The sequence below is a fragment of the Neopsephotus bourkii genome, unplaced genomic scaffold, assembly GCF_033783945.1.
Source record: "Neopsephotus bourkii isolate Nb327-2 ecotype Australia unplaced genomic scaffold, CSIRO-AGI_Nbou_v1 NB_1189, whole genome shotgun sequence".
Classification (NCBI taxonomy): domain Eukaryota; kingdom Metazoa; phylum Chordata; class Aves; order Psittaciformes; family Psittacidae; genus Neopsephotus; species Neopsephotus bourkii.
This window is the reverse complement of record NW_026901674.1, coordinates 1,185,567-1,204,640: the sequence shown is the minus strand read 5'-3', so window position 1 is coordinate 1,204,640 and position 19,074 is coordinate 1,185,567. Positions and strand designations below refer to the sequence as shown.

General features: G+C 49.2%; 1 protein-coding gene across 1 annotated transcript in view; it reads left to right on the top strand.

The window, feature by feature from the left end:
- LHPP (phospholysine phosphohistidine inorganic pyrophosphate phosphatase) overlaps positions 1 to 14,779 on the top strand; it is a 72,028-nt gene extending 57,249 nt beyond the window's left edge. Inside the window, exon 7 of the mRNA XM_061364125.1 lies at positions 13,937 to 14,779. Coding sequence (XP_061220109.1) covers positions 13,937 to 14,027 — 91 coding nt within the window. The 3' untranslated portion in view covers positions 14,028 to 14,779. The remainder of the gene's footprint in view (positions 1 to 13,936) is intronic.
- The last annotated feature ends 4,295 nt before the right edge of the window (positions 14,780 to 19,074 follow it).

The following is a 19,074-nucleotide window of genomic DNA, read 5'->3' as shown; positions in this document are numbered from 1 at the left end:
GGATAGATTTTTGCATAGCTAAATTCCAAGGAATAATTGGATCCCTCTTAATTACTGCGACAGGAACTAGTAGGAGAGAAGATCCAGAGTCTTTAGGTCACCTTCATCCATCACCAGGCCTAGCAAGAATTTGTCTTCTGAATAAATACACCCTATAAATTACACCCATAAATTGTTCCTATTGAAGCAAGTTGTCTTCCTGCTTTATGCATCATTTTAAAGGAAGATAATTGAGTATGAGTAGAAGAACAGGAATTTCCTTCATCGACAGAGAAACAGACATTCAGAATGAGTAACATAAATGCTAATGCATGTATATGTGTGGGTATCTGTGTTTTGGGGATGGTGCTGACATCTGCATGGGACACATTAGACCAAGGCTGACTTTTCAATAGCGGTTGGAGACCAACACTGCTCTCCAACCTGAGGACAATTCTCCCCCATTCCAGTTTCTTTGTGCATTAGCAATTACTTTCAAATGTTTAAAACTCAATAGCAGTTGCCAAAACCTGCGTTGCCTCCCAAGGAAATGCTCTTAATTTCTTTGGGATTAGGTTCCAAATGTGTGGCTAAGCTCAGCTCAATGGTAGCTGAGGTTTGGGGTTAGGCAGATTGTGAGTCCATGCACAGATTTAGTGCTTGGGATGTGCACACAGCTGTGACCATGCTGGGGCTGGGGCTGTGGACATGTAACAATATTAGTGTTAGAGGAGATTAATCTTTCCCACATTTCCTGCTGTGGTTGGAGGTGATTTTCACATTGTTTTGTTCTTGGCTGTCCCCGTGAATGCACTGAGTCCTCCTGCCATGGGAACCTCCTTCTTGCAGTGATTTTACAGCCTTGTGTATGATGCACACATGAGGTTTCTTGGTTCCAACCAGAAAACAAATACGTAAAGTCACTAGAAAGTGGCTTGTATGTAGAAAGCCATAAAAGCAATCGGAGCAGTCCCTGAATGAGATATAGAGGGACTTGCTGTGTGCAGAAGTAAGCTAAAACCGGGTATTCCTCTTTGATTTTAGGGCTTTTATGTTTTAATACCTCTGAAATACAAGTGCCTGTATGCACCTCGCTGGCTCTGCCACCTTCCCACTCCCTTTAGTACAACACAACGTGCAGTCTTGGGGTCCCATAAAGTTGTCAGAGGATGCTTTTTGCATCCCTGTCCCTGCAGCAGCGATTAAATCATAGCTTAGGCTTGGAAAGCGAGGGAGCATCATAGACTGAGCCGGGCTGGAGAAGGATATTGCATTGCTGCAAAACTGCAAGGAGAGGGTTATAAAATTATCATGCCTGTAAATTCCAGATGTGAACCATATGACGGCAAAGCCCTTCTCTCTGTCCTTGCTGAAATCTGTTCACCTCCTAACCCGCCCCAACATCTGTCTGCTCTGAAAGCTCGGTTTTCCCTGTGCTCAGTCACGTGCACAGTGCACACCTTGTGCTGGGACTGAAAGGTCTATTGAAACAACCCCAGCATTATGCAACTGATGAAGTGTTTGCTTAGGATTAGGTGTCGTGGTTAATAAAAGCATTAAAAAGCGTCTCTGGCCACTGTCACAATGACCTTCCAGTTCCTCTGTTAATACGGATGTTCATCTGGCTGGAGTGGCTTTTGTCCTGTTCCCTGGGCACAAAAGAAAGAGGAAAACTGGCCTTTAAAGGATGGAAAGTTATGCAGCAGTGCTAAATATATCAGTGTTATTGGACCTGCACTCACCAGGATACGCTGTTCCAGCAGCACTTCCAGCACAAATGCACCAGAGGCGAGTCTGCGTGGGAGCGCTTGGTGGGGTTTGTTGGGAAATAGGGAGTTTTATCCACATGGAAGGGCGGTGGCTTTGGGGAAGCTGGAGCACGGGGATCCTGCCTCTCCGCTGCCGGGTCCATGTGAGGCGTTGGGATGTGCGTCCTCTTCCCGGGAACACTCGAGTTACACACGCCTTGAGCTTTGCCATAATGGCAGAGGAAGGGAGAGTACAAAGGTTATGGAAAACAAAACATTAATTCTCCCGAGCAGCTGCGTTACAGCAAAGTGCAGCTTATTTATACCCAGGGCAGGCTGTTTGCAAACCAGGCCTGCTCTCCAGCAACGCATTCAATGACAACTATTAAACTGTTCCACGATGGTCTCATCATTACCATCTGATAAAAACCAGTGCTCCCTCCACTGACCAGGGCTCCTCAATCACAGCTCTTTATGCCTGGGGAAGGAGGAATGGGGGGGAACAAAGCCTTCATCAGGCTCAGTCGTGTTCTGCAGACGTCTCTGTGGGCACATTGTGTGGGGAGGATTGATCGCTCGCTCAGAGCTCGGAGTCTTGCAGCTTTTAATTAGGGAGATGGGCTGGTGATGTGAATAGCCCTTTGGTTTTATGGGATACCTTTCCATGGAGAAATAAATACCCTGATGTCACTTCCATCCATCAGTGTAAATCACAGCTGAGGTGGGTGATGCTCCCTGGGGAGGCTGGACCCCAGCCCACGGTGCATGAGGAAGCCGGGGAGCTCCAGCACATCCACTCATGGGCCCTGTGCGTCTCCCATGCTTGCAAAACCAGGATGCATTTCCTATTTGTGTAAGTGAATTCAAGCCACAGGGATGGAACCTGGTGCAATGTGGCATCCAGGAGGCTCCCTGGCCCACTGGGGCTTTGTAGTGACTCCAAGGGCTTGTCCCATAGGAGGGCACGTGCACGGCAATGGGGGGATGCATAGATCAATCCTCAGCCCTCTGGATTGCTTCCAGCCTTCCAAGCAGGCGATGCTTGGAGCTGATGGCTGCACAGAGCCCTGTGAGGGCTCCTTTGTCAAGGGCATACCCGAGCACTGAAACCGCAGGGACAGCTAATTTATGTGAGAAGGTTTCCAGTGAATCAATGGGGAGGGCACTGCTGCCCAGGGGCTTGCTCCTCTCAAAGTGTTTAATTGCTAATCAGAGCCTGGCTTCAGCTGCTCCCATTCTCTGGCACTTTCTGTCTGTCAATCGAAGTGGAGAGGCTCAGGCTTTATAACCGAGATGTTTATCTCACCCCAATGTGGGAAGCGCTAGGAGGCTGCTGTTTGTGCTGCACAGCCTTGATGAGGGAAACAGTTGCTGTTACTTCAGTTTCAGCCAGATTTGAAGACGAGGAGCTGGGAGGAGGATGCCTTAATTAATCCTTTGGGAAAGTGGCTGGGATTCGGGCTTGGTTTGGGTTTGTAGCTGGAGAGCATCTCCCAGATTCAGAGCAGTGAAGCTCAGGTCCAAATGTTGCCGTGCGTCTCTGCAGCTCTCCAATGGGCAATATTCCTTCTTCCTTCAGGCAGCCTGCTCCATTATCCTAAATGAAGTTGTTGCTGCCAGACTCTGAAGCTTGTCAGTCTACAGACACTTGTGGGCTAGCTTAAATAGTGTTTTATTCCTCTCATGAAGTAATACATGGTAATGGCTGCTGGGTAGTCAGTCTGAATGTCTCAAGAGTCAACTGGAAAGAGAAGGTCTCTGTATAGATACTGGCTGCTTTTGGCAGGGGCTATTGAATATGGGTTAGGAAGGTATCAAACATTCCTTTTTCTACCTGTTTTTAATCATGTTGAATGACAGCCTGGGTTAGAATTGCCTTGTCTTCGTAAGCAAGTAGTTTTCAGTAGAGCGTGATTTCACCATAGCATTTACTATGATCTGCTGATGCTTACCTGAGAACCCCTGTTTATCTGCATAAATGTTACTTAAACATTTTTTCAGGCCCTTTTTCATATTATCTGGATTCTTGGAATTTCCAGAGCCTCTGTATTCTCTGGGTGGTGTTTGTTGGCTTAGCTGCAAAAGCACAGAGAGGCTTTGTCTGGAGTCAACACACTGGCATGTGAGAGACTGCCATGGGATGCAAGCTACCATTAGCCATAGAGGCTAATGAGTTAAAATCAGATTACAGTGATGCAGGCAGAGTTAGCTTCAGAACCTGTAAGAGGTCACAGGGTGAATAGAAAGCTTTACTGAAGCCCTTAGTCCTACAAGATAAATGTGTTCCAGCAAACCCAGCTGGAGCATCACTAACACATCACTTCTAAAGCTGGACAAGTGACTTCCAGTGTTAGGAAATATATTGAAGACCCTGGAACCAGGACTTGGGCAGATGCTGTTCAAAGTCAGAGTGTGTGGATTGCCTCTAGAAATAGTTATTTGGAGGAGAAGGTAGAGAGGTTATTCACAGGAGAAAATACTTGGTGGATGGCAACTAGGTTATGTGTTACTTCCCATGGGTCCCATCAGGTGGGAAACAGCAAGCGCCTGCCCCAGTGTCCTTGCCCGTGATGTTTCAGGAGCTTGTCTCATCTTGCTTAATCTTAGTGAATAATCAAGTGTAGGAAACTACCAACCAAATCATAGCAGAGTCCATAGGAAAAGCAGGGCTCTTGAGTACAGGTGTGTAGCAAACACACACCTATGGAGCACGCAAGAGCGGCCGATGGAGGAGCGTCAGAGAGTATCACTGAAAGCAACGTACTTGTGGAAGCCTGAAGTCCACATCAGCCTAGGGTTGGTTTTACTGACGTTAAATCACTAAAATGCCCCATTCCTGGCATTCTAAATTGGGCAAAAAGGAGAAGTGTAAAAACGGGGTTTGGTAGCAGAAGAATGAAGGCTGGTGAAGCACAGGAAAATATTCCTACACCAGAATACCCAAAGTAACCGAGAGACCCCCTAAGTGCTGGAGAGAACCCAGCCTATCCTGCTCACTTCAGAGGGCTATTTTAAGACATAGGTGTTTTTACTTTGGTTTTACTCCAGTGTTGTAGATCTCCATAAGGGAAGGCTGCAAAACGACTTCTTGAAGCGCACCCAAAGCGAAGGCTGATGCGGGTGGCAGGTTGGAGGGTTTGCACAGCCTGCAGGTCCTAGCCTCCCCTTTGGAACCTGAGTCAGTATTTCGTTAGGGTGTGCAGCAGGAGGAGGCCTGAGGAGCCTTGTTCTCAGTGCTTTTTCTTCCTGATGGGGTTCTTCAGCCTGGGTTGGAGTCAGGGCTCCTGCTCGGGGTTTGTCTGCAAGAGGATTTCACCCTCGGCTTTACAGAGCAGAAAAGCTGTAGTTGGACACTACAGGACATCTTTAACCTGTACTAGCTTAAATACAGATATATGCACTCATAAAACCTGCAGAGTATTGCCTATGTAGAGAGCTACTCAAAAAGTTTATACTACACGTGTGGTACACTTCAACATTCATTGCTTTCTCAAGACATGCCCATTTGTATGGACTTGGGACAACTCCAGGCTGCCTGGCTGTTCCCATCCAGCGTGAATGTATGGAATGGGAGTAAGGTGGCGTAAACAGGGCTGGAGGAAGGTTTTCCATTAGCTGCAGGTAGTAATTTATGGTGGGAAAGCAACAGGCAATTAAACCCCTTACATCGCTGGGCATTAATGTATAGTGCTGTAAGTTAGAACATTTCCTTTAATGTTTTACCTAATGAAGATGAAGCCTCCCTCTTTATGGTCTTAAGTCCTTTCCACACAAGGACTTGTTTCAGAAATGTCTGTATTATACATACCCACATAGCACACACGCCCCAGGCTTACATTTCAAGCTAGTGCTCCATTGCAGACTAGGGAAAAGCCAGCAGAAAGGATCAATTCGCCCTCCACAGATTGCTCTGCGTGGTCTTGAATGCAGTTTGGAAGGGATTGGCTTTGTTGGGTTGTTTTTAACTTCAGAGGCAGATTTCCACCCTAAGATGCCTTGCAAGAAGCTAGCAATCTGTGCAGAGGATAGAGTCTTCTTGGCTGCTCCACCTCCAGTACAAAGGGATCCTTTGGAGCGTTTTAAATACTAGGTTTTCCCAAAGGTATCGAGCACGCTATGTAAATAACCTTCATTTCAAGCCAGGCTGGGTTACAGAAGCAGCCAGTCCACAGCTAATAATAATAAACTGCCATGGGAGGTATCTAGCCAGTCCCACTCAACCTACTTTAAAGAAGCTATTTGGAGGTGGCCATGGCGTTTATTAGACATCATATTTATGAAAGTGGTGGATGGGGACCAATGGAGAGGATGGTGCTGGAGGCTCTGCAAGTTTAGCACAGGGCGCAGACCTTGCCTGTGCAGAGCTGATGGGCTGCAGCACCCAGAGCTGAAACCAGGTGTCTCAGGCTGAGAAAGTTGGGGCTGTTCAGCCTGGAGAAGAGAAGGCTGCGTGGAGACCTCAGAGCAGCTTCCAGTGTCTGAAGGGGGCCTATAGGGGTGCTGGGGAGGGACTCTTCATTAGGGACTGTAGTGATAGGACAAGGGGTAATGGGTTAAAACTGGAACAGGGCAAGTTCAGGTTAGATGTAAGGAAGAAGTTCTTTACTGTGAGGGTGCTGAGGAACTGGCACAGAGTGCCCAAAGGAGTGGTAAATGCTCCATCCCTGGCAGTGTTCAGGGCCAGGTTGGACGGAGCCTTGGACAACATGGTCTAGTGTGAGGCATCCTTACCCATGGCAGGGGATTGTAACTGAATGATCTTAGAGGTCCTTTTCAACCCAAACCATTCTATGATTCTATGAATGCTTTACTGCTCCAATCCAAGTATTCAGCCCTCAGTGACATGGCTTAGTGGTGGCCTTGGCAGTGCTGGGGGAATGGTTGGACTTGATGATCTTAAAGGTCTTTTCCAACCTAATTCACTCTATGGTTCAGTTGTTTCAAATTCGGGATTGTTTATTTGGTCACACAGAGCAAGATCCCCATTGCCTTGACTGGCATTAGGTATTTGACAAAACCCTTGGGAGACTTCAGCAAGACCAGCTGTTTGTGCTGACTCTGCACTAAGCGTGTGCTGTAGCCCACAGGCTGGGCACACCAGCGACCTTCATGTGAGGAGCTGTAACTCAGAGCTGGAAGGAAGTGGGTTTAAACCTCGGGCTGTTCTCCCGGTGCAGGCACAGGGCTGAGTGCCAGGAGCACCGGGGATTTAATCCTTATGCTAACAGTGTTAGCTTAGCGTGCTTTCCATAATCCATTCTTAAGCACAAACATCAATGTGGTTTGACACCTTGGAAAATGTGCTAGCTGGCTTTCCCCAGCCCACTGCTCCCTCCCATGTCCTGCCTGATGTGAGGACCGTGTGGAAGAGAGCCAGGCGGAGAAGGAAGACCCCATGGCCATCCCTGCTGCCCCTGCATGGCTATACTAAGTGTGTTTCCAGGCCAGTGGTGCTGCATGTTTCCTGCTGTGCTTCCAAAGAGCTTGAGATACTTGGCTGAAGCGTGGTGCATATATACAGTATGTCATCATTCTTTGAACAGCTTCCCATCTTTGTGGATGGAATTGACAGAGGACATCCTGCATTTCTCTAAGGGAGGTGTCCTAGCCTAAGATCTCCATTGCCAATTAAGAAAAGGGATTCAGTGTGGGCTTCCTAGTGCTGGTCCATACAGAACTGTGCTGTTTTCTATCGTATTTAGGAGCTTTTCTCCCCAACAGACCCATAGAGCCCCATAGAGTAGCTCAGAGGCTGCAGGCACATGGCACAAGGCTTTACTTCATTACTTGCTCAGCTGCGAGGGAGGCCTGGTTTTCTCATCACTAAGACAAAGCAAAAAGCAAAGCTGCTGATCAGCTCCATCACTTTGAGCAGCTGAAGCAGGCTCTGAGAAATAAACGGCTCTGTGAGATGCTACCTTAGATGTCAGAGGACCAGGAGCTGCTGTCTGGCTGATGTGCATGGAGCTGTTTTCCCGGCTCATGCAATCCCCTGTCACTGGCAGAGGTTGGAAAGAGTGAAGAATAATTCATGGAAATGTGTTCTTTAAAAGCTTTGAGTTACTGCTGGTGTGCCCAGAGAAGCTGTGGCTGCCCCATCCCTGGCAGTGCTCAAAGCCAGGTTGGACACAGGGGCTTGGAGCAAGCTGCTCCAGTGGAAGGTGTTGGAACTGGATGACCTTTAAGGTCCCTTCGAACACAATCCAACAGGCTGGGATTCTGTGATGTGTTGGCATTGTGGGCATGGAAGCGCAGGTAGGCAGATTATGAAGATCTTATTTACAGAGTGGCTTAAGCAAATGAGCCTTAATTTGGAATAACTGTGGCAAAACTTCTGCTTTGGAAGGGGCAGAAGTTCCTGAGGAGCACATCCAAGTTATTGGGTGGGCTCTGTGTGCTCAGGTGGCTTTGAGCCCTTTCAGAAGGCATAAATAACGCACTGACTCCAGGTTTAGGCTGAACTCTCATGTGCTAGTCCAAATATGTATTTCCTTTCATTATATCAGTTAATAGCATGAGCATGTTTAGAAACAGGTGGGTTCCTGACACCCTTGAGCATAGTGAGCTTGGATGTAATGTTCGTGTCTGCTCTGGGAGGAGAAATAAGGCAGAGACCCCAAGGAGACCTGCTGCTGTGCTGGGGTTGTGTGGGATCCTCTCATTTCCTCATCCAGGCTGAGTACCTTTGCAGCCAAGGATGCAGAACATGCCTTAATCTTCCAGTGAAGGTGCTCTTTTGGCTTCCCACATGAGGAAGGCTTGGGAGCAGGGAGGTACCGGTGCCCAACACGTGCATGAATTACTGTTCCTGCCCTTTGGAAGGAGAGCTGCCTGCGTGCGTGCCTGCCTGCTTGGGTCTCCTGGGAGTGGCACAGGTATCTCATGGTTTCATTCTCATTTCAAATTAAGGCTGATTTAGTGAGCACCATCTGAAGACCAATGTTATTGTCCTTAGGGCAGCTCAGATTCTTGTGCGGCGAGCAGCAGTTTTTAATGCTGTATCCTTGTTTAGAGGTTATATTATCACAGAGTTGGCCTACTACTTTTTAAATTAAACTTCTCCAAACAGCATTTGAAATCTGAAATGGAGACTTCATTTATAGCAAAGCTCCTTTCTTGCCTGTGTCTGCTCTGTGTCTGGATCTGCCAGGATGCTGAGGCTTAAATCTCCATGCGATGCTTTGCCCGTGCAGAAGGCAGCATTCATTTTACACCTTTCATATGGATTTTGTAAGCAATGTATTAAAAGCAAGCAATGAAATATTCTCTTAGGTGAAGGTCTTTAAAGTGCCAAACAGAGTAAGGTGCCTGAGCACCACTAAGCTTCCAATTCAGCCCTTAAAATTAATCTTTCCTACTCTTATACTATTAAGTCCCCTTAATAGCTAATGCATTAGTTGCATTTAAGATGCACATCTGTTCAGATATATGCACAAAGGAAATATTGATGTCCAAATTCTTTCTCAGGGGCATTTAAAATGGTTTTCTACTGAATTGAGTAAGGTCATTTGGCAAAGCCATGCAGGTCATCAATAATTAATCCAAGCAGGCCGAGCTGAGTCTCACGGTGCTTGCAAACACCCTGTTAGACAGGAGAGTTTGGCAAAGCAGAGCCAGCTCTCAGGTTTGCTCTGCAAAGAGAGAATGTGCCTTTAAGGGGGAGAGGGAGATTTGCTTTTATTGAAACCAGCTGTACTGTACTTGCATTGCAGCACTAGGTGGGTGCATCCATATATGCTGTGCAGAGCTTCTGATCCCCCAGTCCATCCCTATCCAACCTGGGGGCCATTTAAACACTCCTGGCATATCCAGTTTGTTTCCACCAGGTGCTGGCAGGCTGCAGGAATGCGAGAGATGAGATAGGATTTATCTCAGTTAACTTTAAACTGGACGAGGGGAGATGAGCTCTGAGACAGAGAGGGTGCTGAGGCGCTGGCACAGGGTGCCCAGAGAAGCTGTGGCTGCCCCATCCCTGGCAGTGTTCAAGGCCAGGTTGGACACAGGGGCTTGGAGCAAGCTGCTCCAGTGGAAGGTGTCCCTGCCTGTGGTAGGGGTTGGAACTGGATGAGCTTTAAGGTCTTTCAATTACCTGATCAATGCATATAAGTATCTGAAGGGAGGGTGTCAAGAGGGTAGTGTTTCCTCTGATTTGTTCTTGCTTAAACAATACATGGATGAATCTATATATGTCCAATCCACAGCCCGTACAAACACTTCCAGGGCTTTTTGATCTCCAGAGCTCTTAATCTGTCGTGTTCACATGTTCTCTGCTTCCTGAGAGAGAAAATAAATAGGGATGGGTGGAGGAAAACAGCTCCCTGCGTCATCCGCTTCCTCAGCACCATCAGTGGCCTGGTGGTGCACTATGGCTTGCAGGAATGGCAGGGATTGGGGTTGTTCAAGGGGTAATTGCTCCCTTGGATGGGGGCTCCATCCCTGGTGGTGTTCAAGGCCAGGCTGGATGGAGTCTTGGGTGACATAGTTTAGTGTGTGGTGTCCCTGCCCATGGCAGGGGGTTGAAAGTGAATGAGCTTGATTTCCTTTCCAATCCAAACCATTCCATAATCCATGGAGGTTTGCTGCTGCCAGCCTCCAGCTTCTGCTGTCCTTGTCACCTCTGCCCCTTGTACTTCTGTGTTTTAACAAAGCCCCACTCGTTCTCCCTGAACCACTTAACGTCTGCAGCCATAATCATCATTCCCAACCTCCTCCTGGCTCCCTGATGTGATGTCCTCCACCAGATCTTGCCAAGTGGCAGGTTAAAAAGACCTGGTGGAGGACCTGGTAGATAAAATGCATCAGGGACACCAAGCACTCTGTCATGCACCAGTACTGACAGCATCCTCTTCTCAATAGTTATTTCTGGAACTGTGTATTAGTTAGAGCATCACCAGCAGCCAACTGGCTAGAAACAAATTACCACAACACTCCAGATTAAACCTTCTTGTACAGTCAAAAAGTACAAGTATTCACCCCAGGAAGTGCATTGGAATTCAGGAACACAGAGATCTGGGGAATGTTTGCTGGTATTTGCCAAGCTTTGGGTAATACATGAAGAAAAGTAAGTCCCTATCCCCTCAGTCTCAGTGTTGCCTTTCATGTTGAGGTGTATTGCCTGGGGAAGTGGTTGTACCTAAGCTGGTTTATTCTGCTCAGTTAAAGCTGTAGCAGTTCAATATAAATGGGAAAGATCAAGCAGCAAGCCCATGGACTTCCTTCAGATGTTAGCAAACAATTTGGCTGTTAATTTCTACCTGTTTGTAGATGCTTGACTTTAAATGAGTTGCAATTAAACGCAGTTAGCTCTGTGTGCAGTTCTGCAAGGCAAGAGAAAAGCAGTGGAGGATGCTGGTTTGCTCTGACCGGGGTTTGCTTTCCTGGAGCTCTTGTGGGCATTGGCCAGGAGGAGATAGTATGGCAAGGTCATCTCTGGAGATTGCCTGCTTCTTGGGAGCCCATCGGGGACTGTAGTGACAGGACAAGGGGTAATGGGTTAAAACTGAAACAGGGGAAGTTTAGATTGGATATAAGGAAGAAATTCTTCACTGTGAGGGTGGTGAGGCACTGGAATGGGTTGCCCAGAGAGGTTGTGAATGCTCCATCCCTGGTAGTGTTCAAGGCCAGGTTGGACAGAGCCTTGGGTGCCATGGTTTAGTGTGAGGTGTCCCTGCCCATGGCACGGGGGTTAGAATGAGATGATCTTAAGGTCCTTTCCAACCCAAACCAGTCTGTGATTCTGCAGCAGCATAGAAGGCATCCTCAGCTGCACGGCTTGTGCTTAGAAGTTTCTGTTGATGGTGCCAACGTCTGAAACAAAAGCATCTTCCCAAGAGCCAGCAGGAAAGCAAAGGATGTGGTAGCTGCCTTGTGAGGACAAACCTTCAGCCCTGGGTCACACACTCCATCAGAGCAGCCTCCAAAATCTAGTGTTTCAACCACAAAAGCCTCTCTTCCTGTTCCAGGGACATCTGTTTGTGACATAAGAAATGGGGTGCAGATACAGAATCACAGAATCACCCAGGTTGGAAAAGACCTTAAAGATCATCAAGTCCAACATTTATCCCAGGACTCCCATGTCCACCACTAAACCATATCACTAATAGAATCATGGAATCAACTGGGTTGGAAAAGACCTTTAAGATCATCAGGTAATGGGGTTCTCTGAAATTCTGGGCCCTGCTCCAGCATTGGATGTGTTTAGTAGCTTTGGTGCAGGTTTGTTTCTCATCATAACAGCAGGAAATGTGCTCTGCAGCCATTCATCAAGTGCCCATCAACAGTGCTGTCAGTCCCTGGGATTTATTTGGGCTTTCGGTGCCAAACATTAAGCTGCACATTTTACAAGGAAGAGAGTTCCACACGTGTCACCAAGGAAGATGACTGCAGCAGTCCAAAGGAACTAGCAGTGGTTACAGTGTCTGTTTGCATTGCTCCTAAAGAGAATCCTGTCAAACCCTGTCTCGCGTTTCACAGCCATGGGGAGACCCCCTGAAGAATATGCTGATGGAGAAACGCTTTCAAGCTCTTTTATCTCGTTTCATGCAGCACGGGTGTGTGCTCTTTAGTTGGGAGTAAGTGGGAAGTTGTGTGGTGACACAGAGAGATCCTTTGTACCAACAGGGATTGCAGTGATAGGACAAGAGGTGATGGGTTCAAACTTAAACAGGGGAAGTTCAGGGCCAAGTTGGACACAGGGGCTTGGAGCAAGCTGCTCCAGTGGAAGGGGTCCCTGCCCGTGGCAGGGGTTGGAGCTGGATGAGCTTTAAGGTCCCTTCCAACCCAAACCAGTCTGGGATTCTATGAACTAACCCAAATGAAAGCACTGCATTGCATATGGCACTTCTTCATTCAGGCAATAGCAGCATCACACAGGGATCGCTGGAGGACAGTTCATGCTACTGCAAGATCCTACAAAACTGTGCAAGTAATTACTGTTCTATGGATTTTCTCTAGAAACAGGTAAAGAGGAACTCACTTCTGAGCTAGGGCCAAGAAAGGTCTGTACTCAGTGAATGGAAGGCTCCATCAGTTTCACTTTGCAAGACCACCACCTTCTTGTACATCTTAACAGTGATGGTGTGCGACAGTACCATGGAAAGGGTCAGATTCTGCCTCCACCACCCCAAAGCAGAGCAGCTTGAAGCAATTAGGCGCAGATGCTGCATCCCATTCCACTGACTCAGCAGCATTGCTGGGGACGAGCAGGACAGATGTGGGAGGCAGGGATTTTCCAAACCTCCTGGTCCTGTTATGGCTCCTGGGCTGAGGAACCCACCAGCTGCTGGAAACATCTGTATCTTATACACTTCCTGACTTCCCTTTGGAAACAGATGAGTCCCAGTGTCCACCCCCCTATTGCTCCCTGTAAAGGACAACCCTTTATTTAGCACAGGCCGTATTCCCAGTGGGGAAGATGCGTTTCCCATCGGATGCACGGGAGGCAGAGGGATGATCATTATGATTATTTATGATGTGCAGAATTTGGTGAGCACTTGTCTGTACGAGCACCGGATCCTCTCTTCAGCTCCAGCACTGGAGCTCCCCAGAGCTGGTTCCTTGCTGCTCATTTCTCAGCCTCGTTCTTCATGTCCGTGTATTTGAGCTTCTCACCCAGGCACGGCCTCCTCTGGGCCCTCACGCTGCTCGAGGTTGTACTTTCTGCAAGGTAGAACATGCCCTAGGAGAAACAAAGGGTGCTGATATTGAGCTTTCCTTGTGTGACCAGCTTGCTCCAAGCCCCTGTGTCCAACCTGGCCTTGAGCACTGCCAGGGATGGGGCAGCCACAGCTTCTCTGGGCACCCTGTGCCAGCGCCTCAGCACCCTCACAGGGAAGAGCTTCTGCCTAAGAGCTCAGCTCAGTCTCCCCTCGGGCAGGTTCAAGCCATTCCCCTTGGCCTGTCCCTACAGGCCCTTGTCCCAAGGCCCGCTCCAGGTTTCCTGCAGCCCCTTTAAGTATTACCTAAGTTATCTTTAGGCACTCATTAGTGATGTAGTTGTCTTCCATATGAGGCTTTGCCCAGCTCTGTTGCACAAGGACATGGGATCTACTGTAATGTGCTGGAAACACATGAGCATGGTGGAGGTAGGGAGGGAAGGGGGAACCTTGTCATTGCCCTTTGTGAGCAGCACAGCAGGAAGACAGACCTGGGCCGTGGGACCCGCTTGGGACCTGTCAGTGCTCAGCTGTGCCCTTCTGTGTCCTCTGCAGGCCCTGTGATGAGAACCACCCCCAGGTGAAGCCCGATGCGTACGTGAACAACCTGGCCGAAGCGGTTGATATCCTCCTCCAGCAGCTCTAAACCTGATGACACCATGGGTGATCTGAGGGAGCAGGGGTGAGGCCCCTCAGCAGCCCCTCTATGAGGCCACCCCCTCCTCTCCCACCTCCATTTGACATCAACAGACCCAGCCCCAGCCTTGCCCGGGCTGGGGAATGCCTGAATATCCGATGGAACAGGATGGAAATGATGGACTCTGCTCATCAGGGAACACCAGACCTGTCCTGCACCTCTTGAGTGTCCTCTCCTTGGGGCCAAGCCCCTGCCAGCTCTCCCACAGTACAGGCTCTTCCCTGGCTGCCGCTGAGCCTTGTCTGCCCAAGGGGAGTCCTCAGGGTGATGCTGGGGGGCCCTGAACCCCCTTTAACTCTTTGTTCACACCAGGGACCCAGCCTGGGGGTGCCTGGGTGGGAAATGGGGTCCCAGCCATTCGCAAACAGCTTTTGCTGTTTCTCTCACCCATGCTGTGCCTTTTGAGGTGCCTGGGATTGGATTGGGGTGTCCTTGAAGGGTGATGGAGGCCACCAAGCCCTGAGTTGGGGTGCACCGGTCCAGCCCCATTCTGTGGGGTCCCATTTGTGACTCTCCTATGGGTGGCACAAACACCCTTGTGGGGCAGGGGACATCCCTGATCCCTTGGCAAGCTGCTAACTGTGTTTCTCCCATGATTAGCCCCTGTCCGGCACTGCCCTGGGATGGGGCACGGGAATCTGGTAAAACTGGGACACCTTATGGAATACCAGTCAGGAATAAACCCCATCCTGTGGATCTGGCCTGTTTGTCACCGTGTTCAGTTGGATCGGTGCTAATAGGGATGTTTAGAGGAATGTGAAATGCTTTTCACTACCTGGAGTACTCTGGTGAGGGCTGTGGGATTGATGGGCTTTTCCTTCCCTCCGTGGGGTCGTCTCTCCGTGGCTGTATGTGTGGGGATGTGGGTTTCCTACCTCTTCCCATTAAATCCCAGCCCTGTTGCCAGGGCACTGCTGGTGTTGAGTCCCACACAGCTCCAGCTCATCCACCAGTGGGTGCTCCAATGGGAGCGTCACTGCATGGCATGGCACAGCACGGCACAGCTGGCCCTGCCGTGGAGGCAGCACAGGCGACCTGGCTTCAGCCAGTGCTGATGCTCCTGGCATTACCTTTATGGTCCAGGCTGGGAACCAGTCTGTGTAAAGCACCGGCTCCATCATTCCTGCCAGGACTATAAATGCTGCTCTATAAAAACGAGGTGCAAGTGTTCAGCCACTTCTTTCCTTCTCAGTCACTGCTGTTCTCCTAGATACCAAAAGCACACGGGCACACACCACTCTCCCATGGCTGTAGCTACCTGAACCTGGTCTACATCCCTGTGGCTTGATCCTACTGAGACCCATGGCATCAGTTCAGCCCCAGCTCAGCCCCATCCTGCTGCCAGGGGAGCGCTCAGCATGGTCAGGCTGCCAATGATGCTCCATTGAGCCAGTGATGCTCCATTGGGACAGACATGAGACTGGGTTTTGGGCAAGACATTGTGCTTTAGAGTGCAATGAAATGAGACCATCTGGGCTTTAACCTGCTTCAGACCTCCCATGGGACCATGGAAAGGTGTGGAATTACATACATGTTTTTCAGCAGTGTATATACATACATATATACATATACTCAGGCAGCTTGTTCTGGCCACTGTCTGCATTTAGCTACTGCTTCCTGCATGTGCAAGGAGGAGGTATGTGGTAATTCCAGCTATTTTCCAGCATTCCCAACAGCTGAAGATGACCCTGGTCCCTGCAGGACACTGGAGGGGTGATGCTTTCCATTCCTGGAGCAGCCTGTGAGCACTGGAGGTACCACTGAGCTGCAGGGCACCCCTTGGGACAGCAGGCTAAGGAATTAAATCATGATAAAACAAACCACATGTGGGAAAATGACTTTGGTTCATGTCTGAGGTCTGGTTTTGTACCTCTTACCCTTTGGGTAATGGTTCGGCCAAAGGGGACGATACCAACCGCATCCACGCACATGAAGGATGCTGTGAACCCCGGATCAGTGTTAGGGCTGTGATGGACCACTGAGAGTTTCTTCTTTATCCCCTAATTCTTCCTTTGTGTTCCATCATACTCAGCCTATCGCTTCAATCTGATTCAGTTCTGGCAGATAAACATCCTGCCATCTGTCATGAGACTCTGTGAGCTGTTTGCTGGCTCAAGGAAACGCAGCAGTTTTCCTCTCGGATTTGCAAAGGGAGATTGCCCTGTTTCCCCAAGGATTTAGTTAACACCCTCCATGTGCCTTTGCTCTGCTGGGAGCTCCTGCCAAGCATGAGTTTAGGTTTTCTTTTAAGGGGTAGGACTTCATCTCTGTCCTTAAACACAAAGTGTAACGTGCTGCTTGGTGCTTAAATATTGACTCGGATATTGCTGTTGCCTCTTTGGCTGCGTTACAGCTACGTAACAGCCAATGTCAGGTGAGGGGGGGGGCATGGGCTGCACCCCCAGAGCATGAGCAACAGTCGAGGGAGGGGATCCTGCCCCTCTGCTGTGCTATAGGGAGCCCCCCCTGCAGCCCTGATCCAGCTCTGGGGCAGCAGCACAAGAGGGACCTGGAGCTGTTGGAGCGAGGCCAGACGAGGCCATGGAGATGCTGCGAGGGCTGGAGCAGCTCTGCTCTGGAGCCAGGCTGAGAGAGCTGGGCTGGGGCAGCCTGGAGAAGAGAAGGCTCCTGAAGGGGAGACCTTAGATGAGCTTTAACATCCCTTCCAACACAAACCACCCTATGATTACATCTGCGTGCACGTGAACATCCCAAAACGCCCGTTTCCTGATGCAACCCATGGCTGGGACTCCCATGCTCCAACAGAGGCTCCCCGATGGGGGCTTTCCCAACCCACACCCATTTTTGGAGCACCATCACCACCCGCATCCCCAGCACCCATGTAGATGCCAAGAAGGTTCAGCCAGACCCGCTCTTGACTAGAAGGGCTCCTGCACCCATCAAACTCCAACCAGAGGGGCAGCAGGACCCCCAGCTCCCTGCTCCCTGCAGCCACAGGACAGCACAGAGAGGCGAGACACCCCTGGGGGATATTGAACCAGGAAGCTTTATTTACACAGTAAAAGTAACAAGCAATTTCCTGAGATTGAGCTGCTCTAGTGCAATCAAGTCATGGAGGGGTACGGGTGGGCAACCTCCTCACCACTGGGGAGAGGACACCGGCACCTCCTCCCCGGACATGCACATCTCGCTGTGCTTGTGCAATTGCCAGCGAGACTGCTTGGCTACTACAGGTCATAGCTTCAGAAGGCTTTACTCCTTCCTTCCTTCTTCTCTATGGGTTATTTTTGGCCATCCTCTTCTTTTCCATCCATTCCTCGAACATCGAACCCACCGACGCCGTGAAGCACTGCTACGATCCTACAACATCCTACGTAAGTCTGGTTAGCCTGTTCAGCCAGGAGCTTTTAAACAATGCACTTGAAACACAACTTCATCCACCAGCCAAACAGGCTCTGCTATAGCATGGGAATATTACAATCTATTTTACAAGTACTTCTTTTGCTGCTTTGCTTTGATTTCTGTGTAATCTCAGCTCAGAGAGCTGCATCTGCAAACACACAATGTGGGCCATGACATTGCCTATTAAAGGTGATGAACCCTTATTGCTGCTGGCACAGCTGCTGCTGGCCAGACTGGGTCGCGTCTTGTACAAGTCACCATGTCTCTTCACAATCACGAGCCTGTTTTAGCTACCTAGCAAGGAACAACATCCCTTGTCTGCATATTACTGTAATATCACATTCTGGCAGCCGGCAGGGATCAGCCGGGGAGGGGGGGTACCAATACAAAAGCATCTGTGGAATAGGTGAAGTCCATTACAAGCCAAGAGCAGGATGCTCTGCTCTGCTGCTGTGGGCACAGGGATCTCCTGGTGCCAGGGAGCAATCGGACTTTACAATCAACAGGATGTCCCCTGAATCTGAGGCACGTACTATATTATATTTAATCTTTTTCATTACTTTATTTATATATATATTTATATATATATAAATCCACAAATGTTTTTTTACCTCTACAAGAGAGAGAAAAGAAAAAGAGAGAGAAATTTAAAAAGTAAGGCTTTCTTAAACTGAGAATAAGTACATGAAATCATACAAACCCAACAGAACACCCAACAGGACACCACCGTGGCCTCAAAACCGTGGCTGGCTGTAGTCTGTGCCTACGCTAACGTGCCCAGTCTAAGGCCATGACTCCTTGGAGAAGCATCTTTAGTAAGGCAAACGGGTTGTGCTGTGTGTAAACTGAATGCTACGGCTATGGTGAGTGCAGCAGGGGAGTGAGTGCTCCATCGCTCACCTTCCTACTGGTGGGCTTAGCATGGCACCGGTAGCAGCCCTTGGAAAGAAAATGGGAGCCCTTAGGAATTACAGCCCCGGTGATGCAAGAACCCATCCCAAGCTCTGTGGCAGCGGCCGGACCTGGACTGGGGTGAAATTGCCCTTTTTCAGTCAATTGGGAAGAGGTGCCAGGGATGTGTCAGTGGAAGGGGAGATGGAGCATTTGGAAGACTCAAAGCTGAGAACCGAGGGGTGGCAGGAGAGCTCAAAATGATGCCAGGGTGTATTTTCCTTTTAACGATTGCATTAAGTGATGCTTTAAGAGGCGGGGGCTGGGACTGGATGAGCTTTAAGGTCCCTTACAACCCAAACCATCCTAGGATTCTATGATTCCCCAAAATGAAAAGACATCCCTGTCATACCCATGTATTCTGGGCTGTCTCTGCTTGCCTGAAGGGAGTGGATGTGGCCACTGCCATGAGCAAAACCTCTGCGGTGCCAGGACAGAGATAACAAAGAGCTGGTGGGTTCCACTGCGGTGGGAGATGCTACACATCCCAACCCACCATGGAAGAAAGTGCACTAATGTAACCAGGAATAAAACCTGTACCAGCGGCTCAGCCCTGTCTGGGTTACAGGCTCCTAAAACACTGCAAATGAGGGCACTGAACCCTATTTTAAGGGGGTGCTAAACTCCCTTTTAACATCGCATCTTCAATGCCTGTTGGTATCAAGGACTTTTCTCCTTCCTC